This window comes from Vicugna pacos, chromosome 10, assembly GCF_048564905.1.
Source record: "Vicugna pacos chromosome 10, VicPac4, whole genome shotgun sequence".
Lineage (NCBI taxonomy): Eukaryota > Metazoa > Chordata > Mammalia > Artiodactyla > Camelidae > Vicugna > Vicugna pacos.
In genome coordinates, this window is record NC_132996.1 from 60,889,522 (window position 1) to 60,905,337 (window position 15,816).

At 47.3% G+C, this 15,816-nt stretch overlaps 1 protein-coding gene across 35 annotated transcripts in view; it reads left to right on the forward strand.

The window, feature by feature from the left end:
- Positions 1-40: 40 nt before the first annotated feature.
- The window catches only part of MADD (MAP kinase activating death domain), a 36,480-nt gene continuing 20,704 nt past the window's right edge, over positions 41-15,816 (forward strand). For 7 of the 35 annotated variants that reach the window (XR_012076732.1, XM_006212258.4, XM_072969913.1 and 4 more), the window contains exons 1-19: positions 86-330; positions 3,592-3,748; positions 4,360-4,956; positions 5,333-5,636; positions 6,145-6,276; positions 6,709-6,822; positions 7,520-7,600; positions 9,204-9,382; positions 9,732-9,967; positions 10,170-10,326; positions 10,808-10,911; positions 11,004-11,194; positions 11,585-11,838; positions 12,089-12,228; positions 13,040-13,141; positions 14,441-14,500; positions 14,861-14,963; positions 15,321-15,507; positions 15,604-15,754. Coding sequence is in view for 34 of the 35 variants with exons in the window: in XM_006212258.4 (XP_006212320.2) it covers positions 3,687-3,748; positions 4,360-4,956; positions 5,333-5,636; positions 6,145-6,276; positions 6,709-6,822; positions 7,520-7,600; positions 9,204-9,382; positions 9,732-9,967; positions 10,170-10,326; positions 10,808-10,911; positions 11,004-11,194; positions 11,585-11,838; positions 12,089-12,228; positions 13,040-13,141; positions 14,441-14,500; positions 14,861-14,963; positions 15,321-15,507; positions 15,604-15,754 (3,154 nt within the window). In the remaining variant the exon portion in view is untranslated. Of the gene's footprint in view, positions 331-3,591; positions 3,749-4,359; positions 4,957-5,332; positions 5,637-6,144; positions 6,277-6,708; positions 6,823-7,519; positions 7,601-9,203; positions 9,383-9,731; positions 9,968-10,169; positions 10,327-10,807; positions 10,912-11,003; positions 11,195-11,584; positions 11,839-12,088; positions 12,229-13,039; positions 13,142-14,440; positions 14,501-14,860; positions 14,964-15,320; positions 15,508-15,603; positions 15,755-15,816 lie in introns of all 35 variants that reach the window. The other 28 variants (XM_072969911.1, XM_072969926.1, XM_072969919.1 and 25 more) reach the window with 10 other exon arrangements.

Below are 15,816 nucleotides of genomic sequence, written 5' to 3' on the forward strand. Positions count from 1 at the left end.
CCTTGGCACGTAGAGGCGGTGGGCTGGCCCAGCGCGCCCCGTCGTCTTCCCATTCCCACACGGATAGGTGTGTGCGTAGCCGCCTTTCTCCCGCGGTCGGCTCCGCCCTTCAGCGCTCGGCTTGGTGCAGTCCTGACCCCCGGGGGTGAATGGTACGGCCCCGGCCCCCCTCAGCCTCCCCCTCTCTCACCGCGTCGGAGCGGTACTCGCCCCCCAGTGCAGACGCGGAACTGGCGCGCTCTCGAAGCCGCGGTCGCGCAGGGGAGCGACTGACGCTCGGCTGCCGGGGTTCGCCTGGCGGAGCCTGGCAGGTTCCCCGAGGCTTGGGAGGTAGGAAGGTCTGGGCCACTGAGGGTTCTGGAAGAGTGTTTGGGACGGGGCTCCTCGGGGGAAACAGGCTCTGAGAGGAAACGGGCTCTAGAGGGAAGGGGCCTCTATGGAGGCCCTAAAGGAGTTTGTGTGGGGAGTCTCTAGAGGGAGAGCGGGGGGATCCGTGAAGAAGGGGGTGGGGCTAGAGGTGGGGGCTTTCGGGCCGCGGGTTGCGAGCCTGGGCGCAGCTCGTGGCTGCGGGGCTAGATTCCTGCGGGGCTGGCGGGCGGCCCTGGTTCCGGGGCGGGGGCGAACTGTCCAGCAGGTGAGGAGGCGGGCAGAGCTGTCCAGCTAGGGGACCGAGCCGGGCTAAGCACATGGCGCGCGTGTGTGCGTGTGCCCGTGCATGTGCCCGTGCGTGTGTGTGTGTGTGTGTGTGTGATACATTTTTGGGTTTTTAGGGTTTGGAGAAGCATGTTTGGTTCTTAAAAATTTTTTTTTTAATTTGGTGTTTCAAAATTGACTTGCTGGAGAGGGAGACGCGGTTCAATCTTTCCTGTTACTGCTTCCATCCCCATTCTCTTGCATCTCTAAATTCGTCCTCCTTTTCCTGCCCACCTCAACTCTGCCTATTGCCTGCCTCCTTGCTCTCATTCTTCCCCGAGCTGGACCAGTCTGCTGAAGCGCTTGCAAGGTCACTGCCTGGGGAGGAGGTGGAGGGGAGCCTTCTGTTGTGCTCACGTCAGCAAAGATGTCATATCGCTCTCCGGTTCCTGTGGTTTTACTATGACATCTTGCCTAAAACGACGGACGAACCCAAAGGGTTGGTTAATGTGCCCATTTGTAAGCTGAAAAGACATCGATAACTTAAAGGTCTGTGGATTCTAAATCTGTACTTGCATGGAGTGGATGATAATTGTGTAGGACTTCAGCAGATAGGTATGCGTTTTGAGCTTGATGCTTTTGGAATATAGTAGCTAGGAAACGAGGAGCTGCATGTTAGTAAATACGGTTGAGGCAGGAGGCAGAGTCTTGAGTCTGGATGGACATAAAGACAGAATGTGAGTTATAGGTAGTTGGAAGATTTAGAGTCTTTGTAAGGAGGGAAGAGAATGGGAAGAAAAGCCTTGGTTATCTCTGCAATCTGAATAACCGAAGGCAGTGGCTGTTGATGAGATATGAATTGAGGCTAAAAACCCATCCTATCACTAGTGGCTAGAATAGTCACAAGATCTCAGGGTCCTTGTGGCTTTAGAGGGAAATGAGCACTGTACAGCATGATAATGATTTCAGTTTTATCTAATGATTTTCGGGAGAGGGGCTGGGATCCCACCAAGAATAGACATCTAATGCTTAATATATTAGTAGAAGATGCTTCAGGTGTGATCTTTGAGATTTTTGCAGGAGAGGGCTCCTGGTTTTCAATGTAAACATAAATTCCAAGCCTTAGCTGTGAGCTCTAGTCCTATAAGTTGTTTTATTTTTAGATACTTTGGCTCTTACTAGGAATTTTAAATATAATTCTTTATGGAATGAATTATGCTTTTACCCATCTCCCATTTCATTTCTGTGTTTCCCTTCCCTTCTCATTCTGCTTGGGAGGGGCTGAACTCTGCCCTGTAACAGTGTCCCACATTCTGCAGTATGCACATGACAGCAAAGCATTGGAGAGAACCGAAGGGCTTTAGGGGTGGTAGGGATGTCTAGAAATGAGTATATGGCAAGCTTGGGAACTTGGTTTTGGTTATGTAGAAAGGAGAGATCTCTATCAAAATCCACAATTAGGACAAAGTGAAACTAAAGGCACATGGAGGAGAAGATAACCTAATAACTAGTAGGTACTGTCAGTGGAAGAGGTGTCTTCAGATTCAATGAGAATGAATTATTATGGGCACTGGCCAACTCTGGAGTAGCAGCTGCTAGCACTGTGCGGGTCACCAAGCAGGGGAGGGGTGGTGGCTCTGCTATAAATAGTGCTGGAGCCAGAGTTGCTATGGAGACAAAACTGAATCCTCTTACCTGCAGGTCCTCTATTGGGAGCAAGGGAAAGGAGGGAGAAGTATTTTGATGATTTGAGAGGTGTTGCAAATTGGTCTTTTATTTATTTTTTATTATTATTATTATTATTATTATTATTATTACTTAGGGGAGAAAAGAGATAGAACTTCCACTCATCTAAATCAAATAAAGCCTTAAGCATACAGGGTGTACATATGTTGTATATATGGGAGTTCACACAGCAGCAAAGAAGGGAAGGGTGTGTGAGAGTGTGTGTAGTGTAATGGGATTCTCTCTATGTGTGTAATGAACAAAGTGTTAGTGTGGCCATGTGTAGAGCACAAAAGTGGAATACTGGAAGCGCTAAAAGTATCCTTGTCATGAAGTGAAACACTTTATTTAGAGAAGTATATGGAGACCCAACAGGAAATAAATTATAGTTAAGGCCATGTAAGCTTTTCCTAATTTTTGGACGATGGTTTAGAAATTCCTCTGAGCACCTCTCCCTGTCCTTGCAGAAATAATGTTATTTCTGCATTTAGTTCCTAATCACTAAAAGATATAGAAGGACAAGGCTTAATCTGTGTGTATTGTATTACTGATTCCAAATCCTGGGACCAGAATAGGGGCAGAGTGTGATTCAGCACCAAGGGCAGAGCTAGTAGCAGTAGCCACTGGGCCCCTTTCTTGCTTGAAGAGGAAAGAAAAATGGTTTAGATAAAGCCTTTGGGGCATAGAAATTCTTCATTTGAAATCACATGGGGTAGAGTAGCCAGCTGCTGTTATTGTCTGAGTGCAATTAACTATACAGTCTATATGATAGTTCCACATCAAGCTGAATGCAGAATATTGGAACAGAGAATAATTAGGTTTCCACCTAGAGCTAGGAGTGCAGATTAGTGCTGATTAGAGAGTCTGGTTTGATCCTGATCCACCCTGGAGCAGTCCTGAAAATGACTTAATTTTTGTTATCATAATAACTAAGTCCAGATTAGACTGACTAGGCTTGTTTTTCAGAAACAGCCTCAGGGGTGAGGCTGGAAATGAACTGGTTTGTGTTATGGGGATGGGGAGGTGAGCCATTATTTATCCTACTTCTTGACATTTGACTCTGTGAGCTCATAAGCCTGGGCAGAGCTCTGGGCTAGGAAAAGGGTCATGTTCTCCTATCTTTAGTACTAAAATGGAAGATCTTCTGACCCCTGTCCTTGGCTGGGATGAAACTGAGAGGGATGAGTCCCTCAGGCACAGCAGTGGATCTTATCAGTACTTTTTTCCTATTAGACTTGGATTTTCAGGTGCCTGAATTCCTCCTGGGAACATTGACTCCGCACTGGGTGCCTTAAAGTTTCTCTGAGATGAACTGATGAATCGAAACCATGGTGCAAAAGAAGAAGTTCTGTCCTCGGTTACTTGACTATCTAGTGATCGTAGGGGCCAGGTAACGAAGAAGTGACTGATTTTTTTCTTGTCATCTGGGATAGCCATAAAATCCATAATTATCCCCATTCCCCATTTTCACATTGCTTTGCATATCTCATTCTTCCCCTTTTATTTTACCGTGATAGAAACCTTGTTGCCAGTAGTGAAAACAAAACAGGTGGATTGAGGGTATTGGCCTGGAGGAACCGAGACAGCAAAACTCTGCTCTTAACTAGCATCTTTGTAATTTTGAGCAAATGTACTCTATATACCCCAATTTCCTTATTTCATAAAAAGAAAAAGTACATTGTGCTCCTTCTCTATCTACACATGCTCTTTTGGGAATTCATGAGCTAATACACCTTGAAAGGTGTTAATCATCTTAAGGTGTTAGTGATAATTTTATTGTCTCCATTTTCCTTTCATTTTAGGATAGGTGTCTTCATGGCAATGCACACCTCATTTAGCCTTACCAGCTAAATGTGGCAAGCAGCTCCCATGTTGTCCAATTTCTGCAGCTAGATGACTTTATCCAAAAGAGCATTTTGAACTTTATTTCTTGACTGTGGTTAAAATTTGGAAGAGCGGTCTATTCCTTCAGGCTACTGAATTTGTCTTTATGTTCTCCAGGCACCCGAGCAGTGACAGTGTGGCCCAGACTCCAGAATTGCTAAGGCGGTACCCGTTAGAGGATCACCCTGAGTTTCCCCTGCCCCCAGATGTCGTGTTCTTCTGCCAGCCAGAGGGCTGTCTGAGTGTGCGGCAGCGGCGCATGAGCCTGCGGGACGACACCTCTTTTGTCTTCACTCTCACCGACAAGGACACTGGAGTCACGCGTTATGGCATCTGTGTTAACTTCTACCGCTCCTTCCAGAAACGCATGCCTAAGGAAAAGGGGGATGCTGGGGCAGGGTCCCGTGGGAAGCAAGGACCCCGTGCCACCTGCGTCTCAGAAGAGGCTGGCACTGAGAACTCAGAGAGTGGCTCGTCCCTGCAGCCTCCCAGTGCTGACTCCACCTCGGACGTGAGCCAGTCTCCTCGGGGCAAACACCGGGCCAAGGCAGGGAGCCGCTCCCGCAACAGCACTCTGACATCGCTGTGTGTGCTCAGCCACTACCCCTTCTTCTCCACCTTCCGAGAGTGTCTGTACACCCTCAAACGCCTGGTGGACTGCTGTAGTGAGCGGCTGCTGGGCAAGAAACTAGGTATCCCTCGAGGCATACAAAGGTACGGTTTGCTGCTGATGCTCAGAAGAGAGGGGAGGCCTTTAGAGTTGAGGTATAATTGGCTTGTGAGGTGGGTAGGAAATTTCCTCTAAAGCCTGAGGTCCTTTACACCTACTTAAGCATATCATGTTAGTCCTTGCAAGCCAAGACTACTGTGTTTAGACGTCTTCCCATCATTGTGTGCAGTGATGCTGAGGAATTTGATGTTTCATGATGGGCAGGACATTAAGTCTTGCTCTACATGTATTTTTGCACTTGTTCTTACCCTTGTGTATACTGTGTGGTCCTCTCTCAGCCCAAAGGGTGGGCTTTTCCAGTTGCAGTTGGGTTTCAGCTCCTGGTGCTTACGTGTCTGTTTCCTGCTGTCTGCTCCTCAGGGACACCATGTGGCGCATCTTTACCGGATCATTGTTAGTAGAAGAGAAGTCAAGTGCCCTTCTGCATGACCTTCGAGAGATTGAGGCCTGGATTTATCGATTGCTGCGCTCCCCAGTACCCGTCTCCGGGCAGAAGCGAGTGGACATTGAGGTCCTACCCCAGGAGCTCCAGCAAGCTCTGACCTTTGCTCTTCCAGACCCCTCTCGATTCACCCTGGTAGATTTCCCACTGCACCTTCCCTTGGAACTTCTGGGTGTGGATGCCTGCCTTCAGGTGCTAACCTGCATCCTATTAGAGCACAAGGTGAGAGACCAGCTTTCCAGACTGTTCTAGGGAAGGGGCTTTGAAGCATGGCAGAGGCTAGATCATGAGCTCTTTGAGGATAGGGACTACATCTTTTTCATTGTTTGTCTCCAGGAGATAACAGGTAGACAACAGCTTCTCAGCAGGTGTGGGTTGAATTAAGGTATTGATATCATGTAGGGTATATTCAGAGGGCTTGACACTCAGTTGAATTATCCTTAACTACACCAACCTAGTTCTCTGGACACTGCAGTAGTTCTGGTCCCGTAAGTGACCCTGGGATTTGGGGGTACAAGAACTAGGAAGGTGAAAGGGTGATTCAAGGGAGGATTATCACAGTGCTTGCATTGGGAAGTGGCAGGCAGGGTGGGGCTCAGGGCAGTGATAACTGTAGAAACTAAGCTCCCCGGGCCATGGGCATGGTGAAATAGAAATTAAATTGTGGTGTTGGAAGCTGTTTTCTCATAAATCTTACCTGTACTGTTGTGTGATCCTTATGGTTTGGCAGGTGGTGCTACAGTCCCGAGACTACAACGCACTCTCCATGTCCGTGATGGCATTTGTGGCAATGATCTATCCCTTGGAGTATATGTTTCCTGTTATCCCACTGCTGCCCACCTGCATGGCATCTGCAGAACAGGTGAATCTCAAGGTGTCCTCTGGCTTTGTCACCTCTTTTCCAACTCTGTCCAGCTCTGAGGGAAAAGGCTCAATGCCCAGAAAAGGTTGTAAATCAGTACTGGTCCTGAATTCCGTATTATAATCTATTTGTCTGCAGAATCTGACCTAACTCAAACTGATCTGGTGCAAAACCTGTGCTATTTATGTTTTTTATTTATCACAGTTAACATTAATGATTATAGGCTACTAGCTACACCACTGCAGGTGCTACATAATATGTAGAATATACACTGTTACCTTTCTAAAATCTGAAAAATTCTGAACTTTGAAACACATCTGCCTTTAAGGATTTTGGAAAAAATTGTGGACGTGCATTTCTTTATCTAGAAAAACCCTAATTCAATAATAAGTGATCACAATAGGTTTCAGTTTTGTTTCTTATCTGCCACAGCTGCTGTTGGCTCCAACACCGTACATCATCGGGGTCCCTGCCAGCTTCTTCCTCTATAAATTGGACTTCAAAATGCCTGATGACGTATGGCTAGTGGATCTGGACAGCAACAGGGTGAGGCTCTTGGCCAAGGCATTGTAGCGCTGGATTCTGTTCTGTTTCTCTAGGTTACTCCTAGGAAGGTCCCGAGTTTGTGGGTGACTTCTGTTGTGAGACTCATTGAAACAACTTTTAAAAAATGGTGCTTTTACTTTATTGGCTCAATAGGTCCTTGGTTAGAACTCAAAGAATCATAAGATTTCATTTTGCTAGAGTTAAGAGCTTCCCTCCATCTTCTGAGAGCAGTAGGGCAGATACCGTTGCAGGACTGTTACAGTTGCTGTAGGTCATCTGATGGTTTTCTAGGAGTGTGGTTTCTAGTAAGAAACTGTCTTTCAGTGCAGACTTAAAAAAATGTATGTTACCATTCTGCAGTGTAAGTACATTCAAACTTTGGTAGGTAGCCCTTATTTGTGTTTATCGTGAAACTTTAGAAAATGCAAATAATTATAAAGTAGCAAATTAAAACCATAACCCTATTATCTAGAGATAGTCATCAATAACATTTAGGTATATTCCTTTCCAGGTGTGTGTGTATGTCATATATGTGTGTATATGTATGTCTCAACATGCATGTGTACATAACATACGTATTTGCGTAGATATAATGTTATATATATAACTTCCTATGCTTGTCATATAACCTTATGCAAGAGAAACTCCATAGCTATTAGTTCTAAGGTCATGCCTTTTATCTTTTTTTCTGGTGTAGGTGATTGCCCCCACCAATGCAGAAGTGCTGCCTATCCTGCCAGAACCAGAATCATTAGAGTTGAAAAAACATTTAAAGCAGGTAAGTGAAGAATGAAGAAAAGGAAGGGGAGAAACTGCAGCTATAGGACTACTGTAGGCAGACAGCTATTTTAAAAGCCAGTTTTCTTTCAGACTTCAAGCGGAGTAGATTTTCTTAGCCTTGGGTGGGCTTGAGAAGAGGTATATCCCATTTTTGGGTAGCAGGGTAAATCTCAAAAAGGGCTTTTTAGATTCCTTTTAATTCATTGTGTGTGCTCTCCCACCCTCAGACACTTGTAATGCTGTATGAAACAACCCTTCACTTTTTGTTTCTTGTCACGTCTGCCATTCTTTATGGCCTTGGAGCATTCTCTCAGTCTTATATGGAGAGAGTTAGTAGTTGGACAATCTGGCTCCTTTTATATTTCCTCTTGAATTGACCTCTGGTCCCTATAGAATCCTCTCTTCAAAAATTCCTCTCTTTGAGTAATCCCTTAAATGCATTTTTTTCATTGGTTGATTTTCTTCTTCTTCTGCATGCTGAACACAGTACCTGAAGGTAAAACTTGACAAGGTCCTGTTCCTCTGTCCTGCTGTGTGTGTTATGTAGGACCACCAGTAGATAGCTCGGTATTTCTTTTTAGGAATCCCTCATGTGGAGGGTCTTCAGGAATTTCTGTGTTGTCTCAGTTGCTTAGCAGTACCTCCTGGTGAAATGTGCTTGGTGGGTCATTTCATATCATCCCTCTTGCTCTCACTTACTTCATCACTACTGATGTAATATAATACCTTGTTACTGCAGAGTCTGGTGAGGATTGCGAGTTCAGAAAGTTCTTTAGCTGTCTTCCTTTGCTGTGTTTTCATTCTTGATGATTGCTTCAGTATGACTAATGTGGTGGGGAGGTTGACATATAGAATTGTACTTTAATTTTTTTTTTTGAGGTGGGGAGGTAATTAAGTTTATTTATTTATTTTCTAATGGAGGTACTAGGGATTGAACCTAGGACCTTGTACATGCTAAGCAGTCACTCTGTCACTGAGCTATGCCCTCCCCCTGGAATCATACTTTAAATGTTTGTAGAAACTATGCTCCTCGGGCTCAGTGGTGCTGTGTTCTGACCCCTCCTCAAAGTGTGGTCCCTAGAGCCCCAGCATCACCAGGGCTTATTGAAAATGCAGAATCACCTCAGACATACTGAATCAGAATCTGCATTTTAACAACATCCCCAGGTGATTCCTTCTCTCATTAACATGTAAGAAACACTGCAGGTCTAGGCCAGTGGTTTTCAAACTGCCCCATGGAGCCTCTTGGGGGTTGATTTAGTTTGGGACCACTGAGCACGTGAGGCTCTGGGTTCCTTATGTCCTTCAGAGAAGTTCTTCTATTTACATGTTTCAGTTGTTTATACTTCCATGTAGATTTCAACTGAAAAACAAGATTTCACAGCTAAAACAAATTTGAAAACTATTGCCTTGGACTTCAGATTTGAACAAGTTGCCTTGAGTCAGATTGGCTTAAGCTAAAAATTCACAATTCAGATTGTTTTCTAAAGATTAAAATATTTGGATTCTTATTTCAAAGATGAAGGCTCTTTCCCGGGAAACGAGATTGGCGAGCTACCCAGGAATCTGCCTTCTGTGAGGGACTTCTTACTGTTCCACAGGCTCTCGCCAGCATGAGTCTCAACACCCAGCCCATCCTCAATCTGGAGAAATTCCATGAGGGCCAAGAGATCCCTCTTCTCTTGGGAAGGCCTTCTAATGACCTGCAGTCCACACCTTCTACAGAATTCAACCCACTCATCTATGGCAATGATGTGGATTCTGTGGATGTCGCAACCAGGTACAACCAAGCCAGCTGGACAATCATGAGCTCTCAGTTGGTCTCTGCTCACTCAGTGACCTTGGGGCAGATTACTTCCCTGAGCCAGAGTTTCTTTGTATATAAAATATGTATAATATTTGCTTATATTTGCCACTTAGTAAATGGAAGAAATAGTTCATTATATGCTCAGGCCTTTTAGGCCTTGAGTGAAAACGGGGGTTGATGATTCTTGAAGATACCTCTGCCCTTGACTTTGGAAGCCTGTTGAGTGATGACTGTGGGAGGCGGTCTGAGACCTTGGACCGGAGAGCCCCTCACTCTGCGGGGTGTGGGACTCGGGTCGTCTCACCATCCCCTTCTTCCCCAGAGTGGCCATGGTCCGTTTCTTCAACTCCCCCAACGTGCTGCAGGGCTTTCAGATGCACACACGTACCCTGCGTCTCTTCCCCCGGCCCGTGGTAGCTTTTCAAGCTGGCTCCTTTCTAGCCTCACGTCCCCGGCAGACTCCTTTTGCTGAGAAATTGGCCAGGACTCAGGCTGTGGAGTACTTTGGAGAATGGATCCTCAACCCCACCAACTATGCCTTTCAGCGAATTCACAACAGTGAGTCTACCTAACACTCTGCTCTGCCCCACCTTCTGTCTTTGTCCTCCTGATGGCTCTTCTCTTTGCTTTCCCCTTTCTAATCTTCAGCCTGCCCTTTCCATCCCTATTCTGCAGTAGGCTTTTTCCTACCTTCCTCTTATGTTTTGCTTGCCTTTTTCCTCCTTGTTGCTGACCCTCTTCCTTCTTCCTCCTTGGGCAGACATGTTCGATCCAGCCCTGATTGGCGACAAGCCAAAGTGGTACGCCCACCAGCTGCAGCCCATCCACTATCGGGTCTACGACAGCAGCTCCCAGCTGGCTGAGGCGCTGCGCGTGCCGCCAGAGCGCGACTCTGACTCTGACCCTACTGATGACAGGTCAGCAGCCCTTATGGCAGCCAAACAGTTCTTTCAGGCTGAGAGGCTCTCACTAGCCCTTACTGAGCGCGATGGCAGAGTCTCATAGGATTTAGACATCAGTCCTTGAAGCCTTGGGCTGTATTTTAGTTGAATGTTTTGTGTTGTTTCCTCATTTTATCTTGTTCCCTGGCCTTGAGTTAAGAGTGCTCCTCTGTTTATTTTTCCTAATGGTTGTTATTACTGTTTGACTCTACATACACGTTATATTGCATGTAAATACGTATATACAGTATACTGCACTTTTTGTTTAGTTTACATATATGTACTTATTATTGTTTCTACCTAATAAAACTGAAAAAGGAGAAAAAACAAACAAAAACAACAACAAAAAGAGTGAGAACAACAGATTAAAAAAGATTTGATTAAAAAAAAATGCTGCTTGTTGATTCTTTTCCCTGCTCCTCCTTTCTGTTTTATTTTTATGCTCTTCACTCTTCAGTGGCAGTGATAGTATGGATTATGATGACTCAAGCTCTTCTTACTCCTCCCTTGGTGACTTTGTCAGTGAAATGATGAAATGTGACATCAATGGTGATACTCCTAGTAAGTGTGCTTGGGGAAATTGTCCGGCTCGGAGCAGGGTTTGGGGTTCTGGGATGGCGTGGTCTGTACCTGCCATCCTTGGGTTTTGACAGATGTGGATCCTCTGACACACGCAGCACTGGGGGACGCCAGTGAGGTAGCAATTGATGAGCTGCAAAACCCAAAGGAAGCAGAGGAGCCTGGCCCAGATGGCGAGAACTCTCGGGAAAACCCCCCTCTGCGTTCTAGCTCCAGCACCACCGCCAGCAGTAGCCCCAGCACCATCATCCATGGAGCCACTTCTGTACGTGAGGGCTTGGAGGGGTGGATAAGTGAGAACTGTTACTCAGCATGTGGGCCTCATCTCTGGTAGGAAAGCTAGGATGATGCTATTAGCTTAATTTTCTACTTGCTTCACGTTCTTCCCATCTTCATCTCCATAGGTCCTAGAGTTTAGAACCTATAGGATACAGTTCTGACCCCAGAAGGAGGACATCTGGCCTTGCTTAGGGGTTAGCAAGGATCCCCCTTGCATGGGTTGTGGAGACAGAGAACGGGGGTGTCACGGAGCTCTTTCCTCCCACGTTCCTTAGGATAGGAATCCGACAGGTCTGGCTCAGCCCTGCCAAACTGAGAACATAGGAAGGCGTCGCTGGACACCAGGTGACTACTTTTTGTTTAATATGTCCCTCAGGAACCTGCCGACTCAACAGAGATGGATGATAAGGCAGCAGTGGGCATCTCCAAGCCCTTCCCCTCTGTGCCTCCCAGCATTGGCAAATCGAACGTGGACAAGCGTCAGGCAGAAATTGGAGAGGGGTCAGTGCGCCGGCGAATCTATGACAATCCATACTTCGAGCCCCAGTATGGCCTTTCCCCTGAGGAAGATGATGAGGAGCAGGGGGAAAGTTACACTCCCCGATTCAGCCAACATGTCAATGGCAATCGGTGAGAGCCTGGGGATGCCTTCTAGATGGGTAACTGAAGGACCTCACTACAGTGGACCCGGGCGAGGGTTAACCAGGAAGTCAGAGAAGTTTACAGGTTCTTGCAGTCCTTCCATCCCCAGAAGGTCATGCTTTGATCTAGGCATTGGGAGTTGTGGGAAGGGAGCAGTGACTGCAGTGCAGTGTCAGACCCACACGCCCATGATTAGGTACCCCTGCCTGGGGCTCATAGGTGCCACTGTGCATTCAAGGGCTCAAAAGCTGCTGCGGCCCAACAGCTTGAAACTGGCAAGCGACTCAGATGCAGAGTCAGACTCTCGAGCGAGCTCGCCCACCTCCACCGTCTCCAACAACAGCACCGAAGGCTTCGGGGGCATCATGTCTTTCGCCAGTAAGTGCCTTCAGCTCTCTCATGCCTCTGCCCCATCCTCTCTCCAGCAGGACCTGGCCACGGCAGATGTTGCTTAGAACTTGAAGTATAGGATGGGGTTGGCATTATCAAGCCCCAGTTCAGCTCGTTTGGGTGATGCTAAATAAGGTATTTTCAGAGGAGTTTGAATAAAGAACAGGGGTAGATTAATCATTATCTTTATACCTGGAGGCTTCAGTCTATTTCAAGTAAGATAGTTGGTCAGCTGGAAAATAATCATTATATTAATTTTATGGAAATACCCTGGTCAGATTTGGCTTGAGTGTTTCTCTAGTATCTTCTTTGCCTAGGGAAGGACTTTTTTACTAACACACCTTGAAATCTATGTGACATTGACTTGTGCATAGAGATTATTACCAGATGTGAGGGGTGGTGTCAGTTAAAGACTGAAGACAGACTTAGGGACCAGAGAAAACCAACAAGGGGGATAATTATGATGGTGAGCTTTTTCAGAAGCTGGAATGGGGGACAGCACCAGCTTCAGACCAGAAGCGCATTAACTGCCAGCGTTCATGCTGGGTCAGCAGTAGAGGACGGACTTGGAGGTTATCATGGGAGGCAGTCAGAGAATGTTGTCATTGGGTTCTGAGCAATCCTGGCAGTGGCTCTTCTGTTTGCCCTCAGTTAGACTTGGTCCTTTCCGGGCTAGAGCAGAGGTGCTGGGATTCTGTTTGACAAGGAGGAAGGTGAAGATGACGATACGGTCATGGGAATGTAGCGCTCTGATTCTTCATCCCCCCAGCTCACTGCTCTCACTCCCTCCCCTTGACAGGCAGCCTCTATCGGAATCACAGCACGAGCTTCAGTCTTTCAAACCTCACCCTGCCTGCCAAAGGTGCCCGAGAGAAGACCACCCCCTTCCCCAGTCTGAAAGGTAATTACGGCCCTCCTTTTCTAGGTCAGGCATCTCTGGGCAGTATTTCAGGCCTGCGGGTGCTCGTCAGGAGTCCTGTGTGTGCTGGGTCATTTGGTCCGGCTGTTGCCTCTCACGTCGCTTCTCATGGCTTTCACCGCACATCTTGGGCTCTTGCTGGTTTTCTGATGGAAACTGCCTTCTGTAGCTAAAGAGAAGGCCCGGTTACATCACTTAGGATAATGACAGCTGGGGGATTACTGCTGCTTCTGGGGGAACCTTAGTCAGAGGAACATAATTAATATAGGGCTCGTCAGCTGCCACCAGTCCTGTGCCAGGTTCCTACTGCATGAACTTAGGACACCCTCCATCCCAAGAACTGGCTCACCAGGGCATGGCTGTGAAGAGCCTGGCAGTGTTTATACAGTCAAGAAGCCTCTTATTTTGGCTTCATGTCAACGTAAGGCCTGTGAGTGGGCCTGGTAGCATTGGTTGGCTTCTAGGGACAATTGAGCCCTTATTTAATTTTCATTTGTGATCTCTGACAGTTTGAAGGGCTCTTCTGAATTTACTCTGACTTTTATTTGTTTACTCTGGATTTTGTGCTGAAATATTTAATCACAGTAGAAAGTACAGTGAGAAGCAGCTTCCTGTATTTTTTAACTGACCTTTCTTCCCAGTGATTAAAAATGTGGGAATCAAAGGAATGTTCTTTGGTGGGGACGGGAACATAGGATAGATGGCCAGGAAGACATCATAGCTAGTGGTGTAGGGAGCTCCAACACTGTGGTGTCGATACACATGCCTCGGTAGCTTAGGGATGGAAAGGTGTTGGTATCGCTGGCTTTCCTATGATCCAGTTGAAGGGGAGAGCAATTGAAATGCTTTCATTGCATGCTGGTGCTTCCCTTCATTTGCTGCACTTATCACTCCCATCCAGCTCCCATCCTCACACCCCAGCCCACTTCCCGTGACAGCATCTACAAGATGGGTCTCTTCCCTCTGCACACCTGCAGGCCCTCTGGACCCCTGTGCTAGATGTTTCATGAAAACCACTGGTCCCTCTTTCGTGCATGTGCCTGTTTAGTACCTCAAGGCTCCTTGTGTCATTTACCCTGCCTCTGGTTTGAGAGGCCACAGTTTTAAGGATGGTCTTTCCTAGAACCTTGGTTGTCTTGGCTGGTCACTTGGCTTCCAGCTCTGAGGTGACTAAGAACCAAAGGTTATGTGCACTAAGCTTTGGGAGAGTGCTCAGGTTATCTGACTTACAGGGGTTGTGATGTCATGGTGCACCTACTAATTGTGTATTTTGTGTCCCAGTATTTGGGCTAAATACTCTAATGGAGATTGTTACTGAAGCCGGCCCCGGGAGTGGTGAAGGTGGGTCTTGCCCGTGAGCTATGCATGATCTTTTTTTTTCCTAGCATCTTCTGTGCCTGCCTGAGGGCCATCCTCCTCATGGAGCAAGCGTATCACACAAGTGACCTGCCCTGCCCTGTCCCCTGTGACTCCTATGCTTGTCCACGGGGCATGCTGCTGATGCATGTGGAGTGGCCTGAGGCTCCATCCCCACTTCCTCCACATTGCCATGGCTGGTTTCTACCTATGTGTGATGCCCCAGGGTCATCCTCACCCAGCCCTTCTGGGGAATGGGTGTGGAACATGGCTGCCGAGAGCTGAGCTGACACTAGCTGCTGGACTACAATAGTGATGTCTCTCCTTCTGCATTCCTGGCTCTAGGAAACAGAAGGGCCTTAGTCGACCAGAAGTCATCTGTCATTAAACACAGCCCAACAGTGAAAAGAGAGCCTCCATCACCTCAGGGTCGATCCAGCAATTCCAGGTAATAAACGGCAGAGTTGTTTTAAAAGTTCTCAGCTAGAGGTAGTGATTCCTGCACTGAACGTTAGGGATGTTCAAAAATGAGAGGGAAGCTCTCTGTTGGGTAGATGAAATCTGTTTCCATTCTGACTCAACCCCTGTGCAGCAGTAATTGCTCATGGTGTTGAGGAGAGTGTTACAGCAGTGGTGGGTAACTGAGCAAACCAGGCTATCTGGAGAGGCGGGGGGTGGAGTAGACTTGGATGTTTGGAGACTTGACTTTGCATTTTGCCCCTGGAGGCAAACATGTAGTCTTGTGAAAGGGGGGATGCTCTGCAAAGGAGCTGATGACCACAGAAGTGGTGTGTGGCCCCCCTAGTGAGAACCAGCAGTTCCTGAAGGAGGTGGTGCACAGCGTGCTGGATGGCCAGGGAGTTGGCTGGCTCAACATGAAGAAGGTGCGACGGCTGCTGGAGAGCGAGCAGCTGCGAGTCTTTGTCCTGAGCAAGCTGAATCGCACAGTGCAGTCAGAGGACGATGCCCGGCAGGACATCATCCCAGATGTGGTCAGTGCTGGGGGCTGGGAGTTGGAATCAACTGGGAAGAGGGAGGTGGATGCCAGAAGCAGCGGTACCAATTCCAGCCCCGGGTTATTGTTGCAGGAGATCAGTCGGAAGGTATACAAGGGCATGTTAGACCTGCTCAAGTGCACGGTCCTCAGTCTGGAGCAGTCCTATGCCCACGCAGGTCTGGGAGGCATGGCCAGCATCTTTGGGCTTCTGGAGATCGCCCAGACCCACTACTATAGTAAAGGTAGGACCAGGGAGGCAGCATACCGAACGCTTCTCCGAGAAGAGCTCTCCCACTCTTCTCTG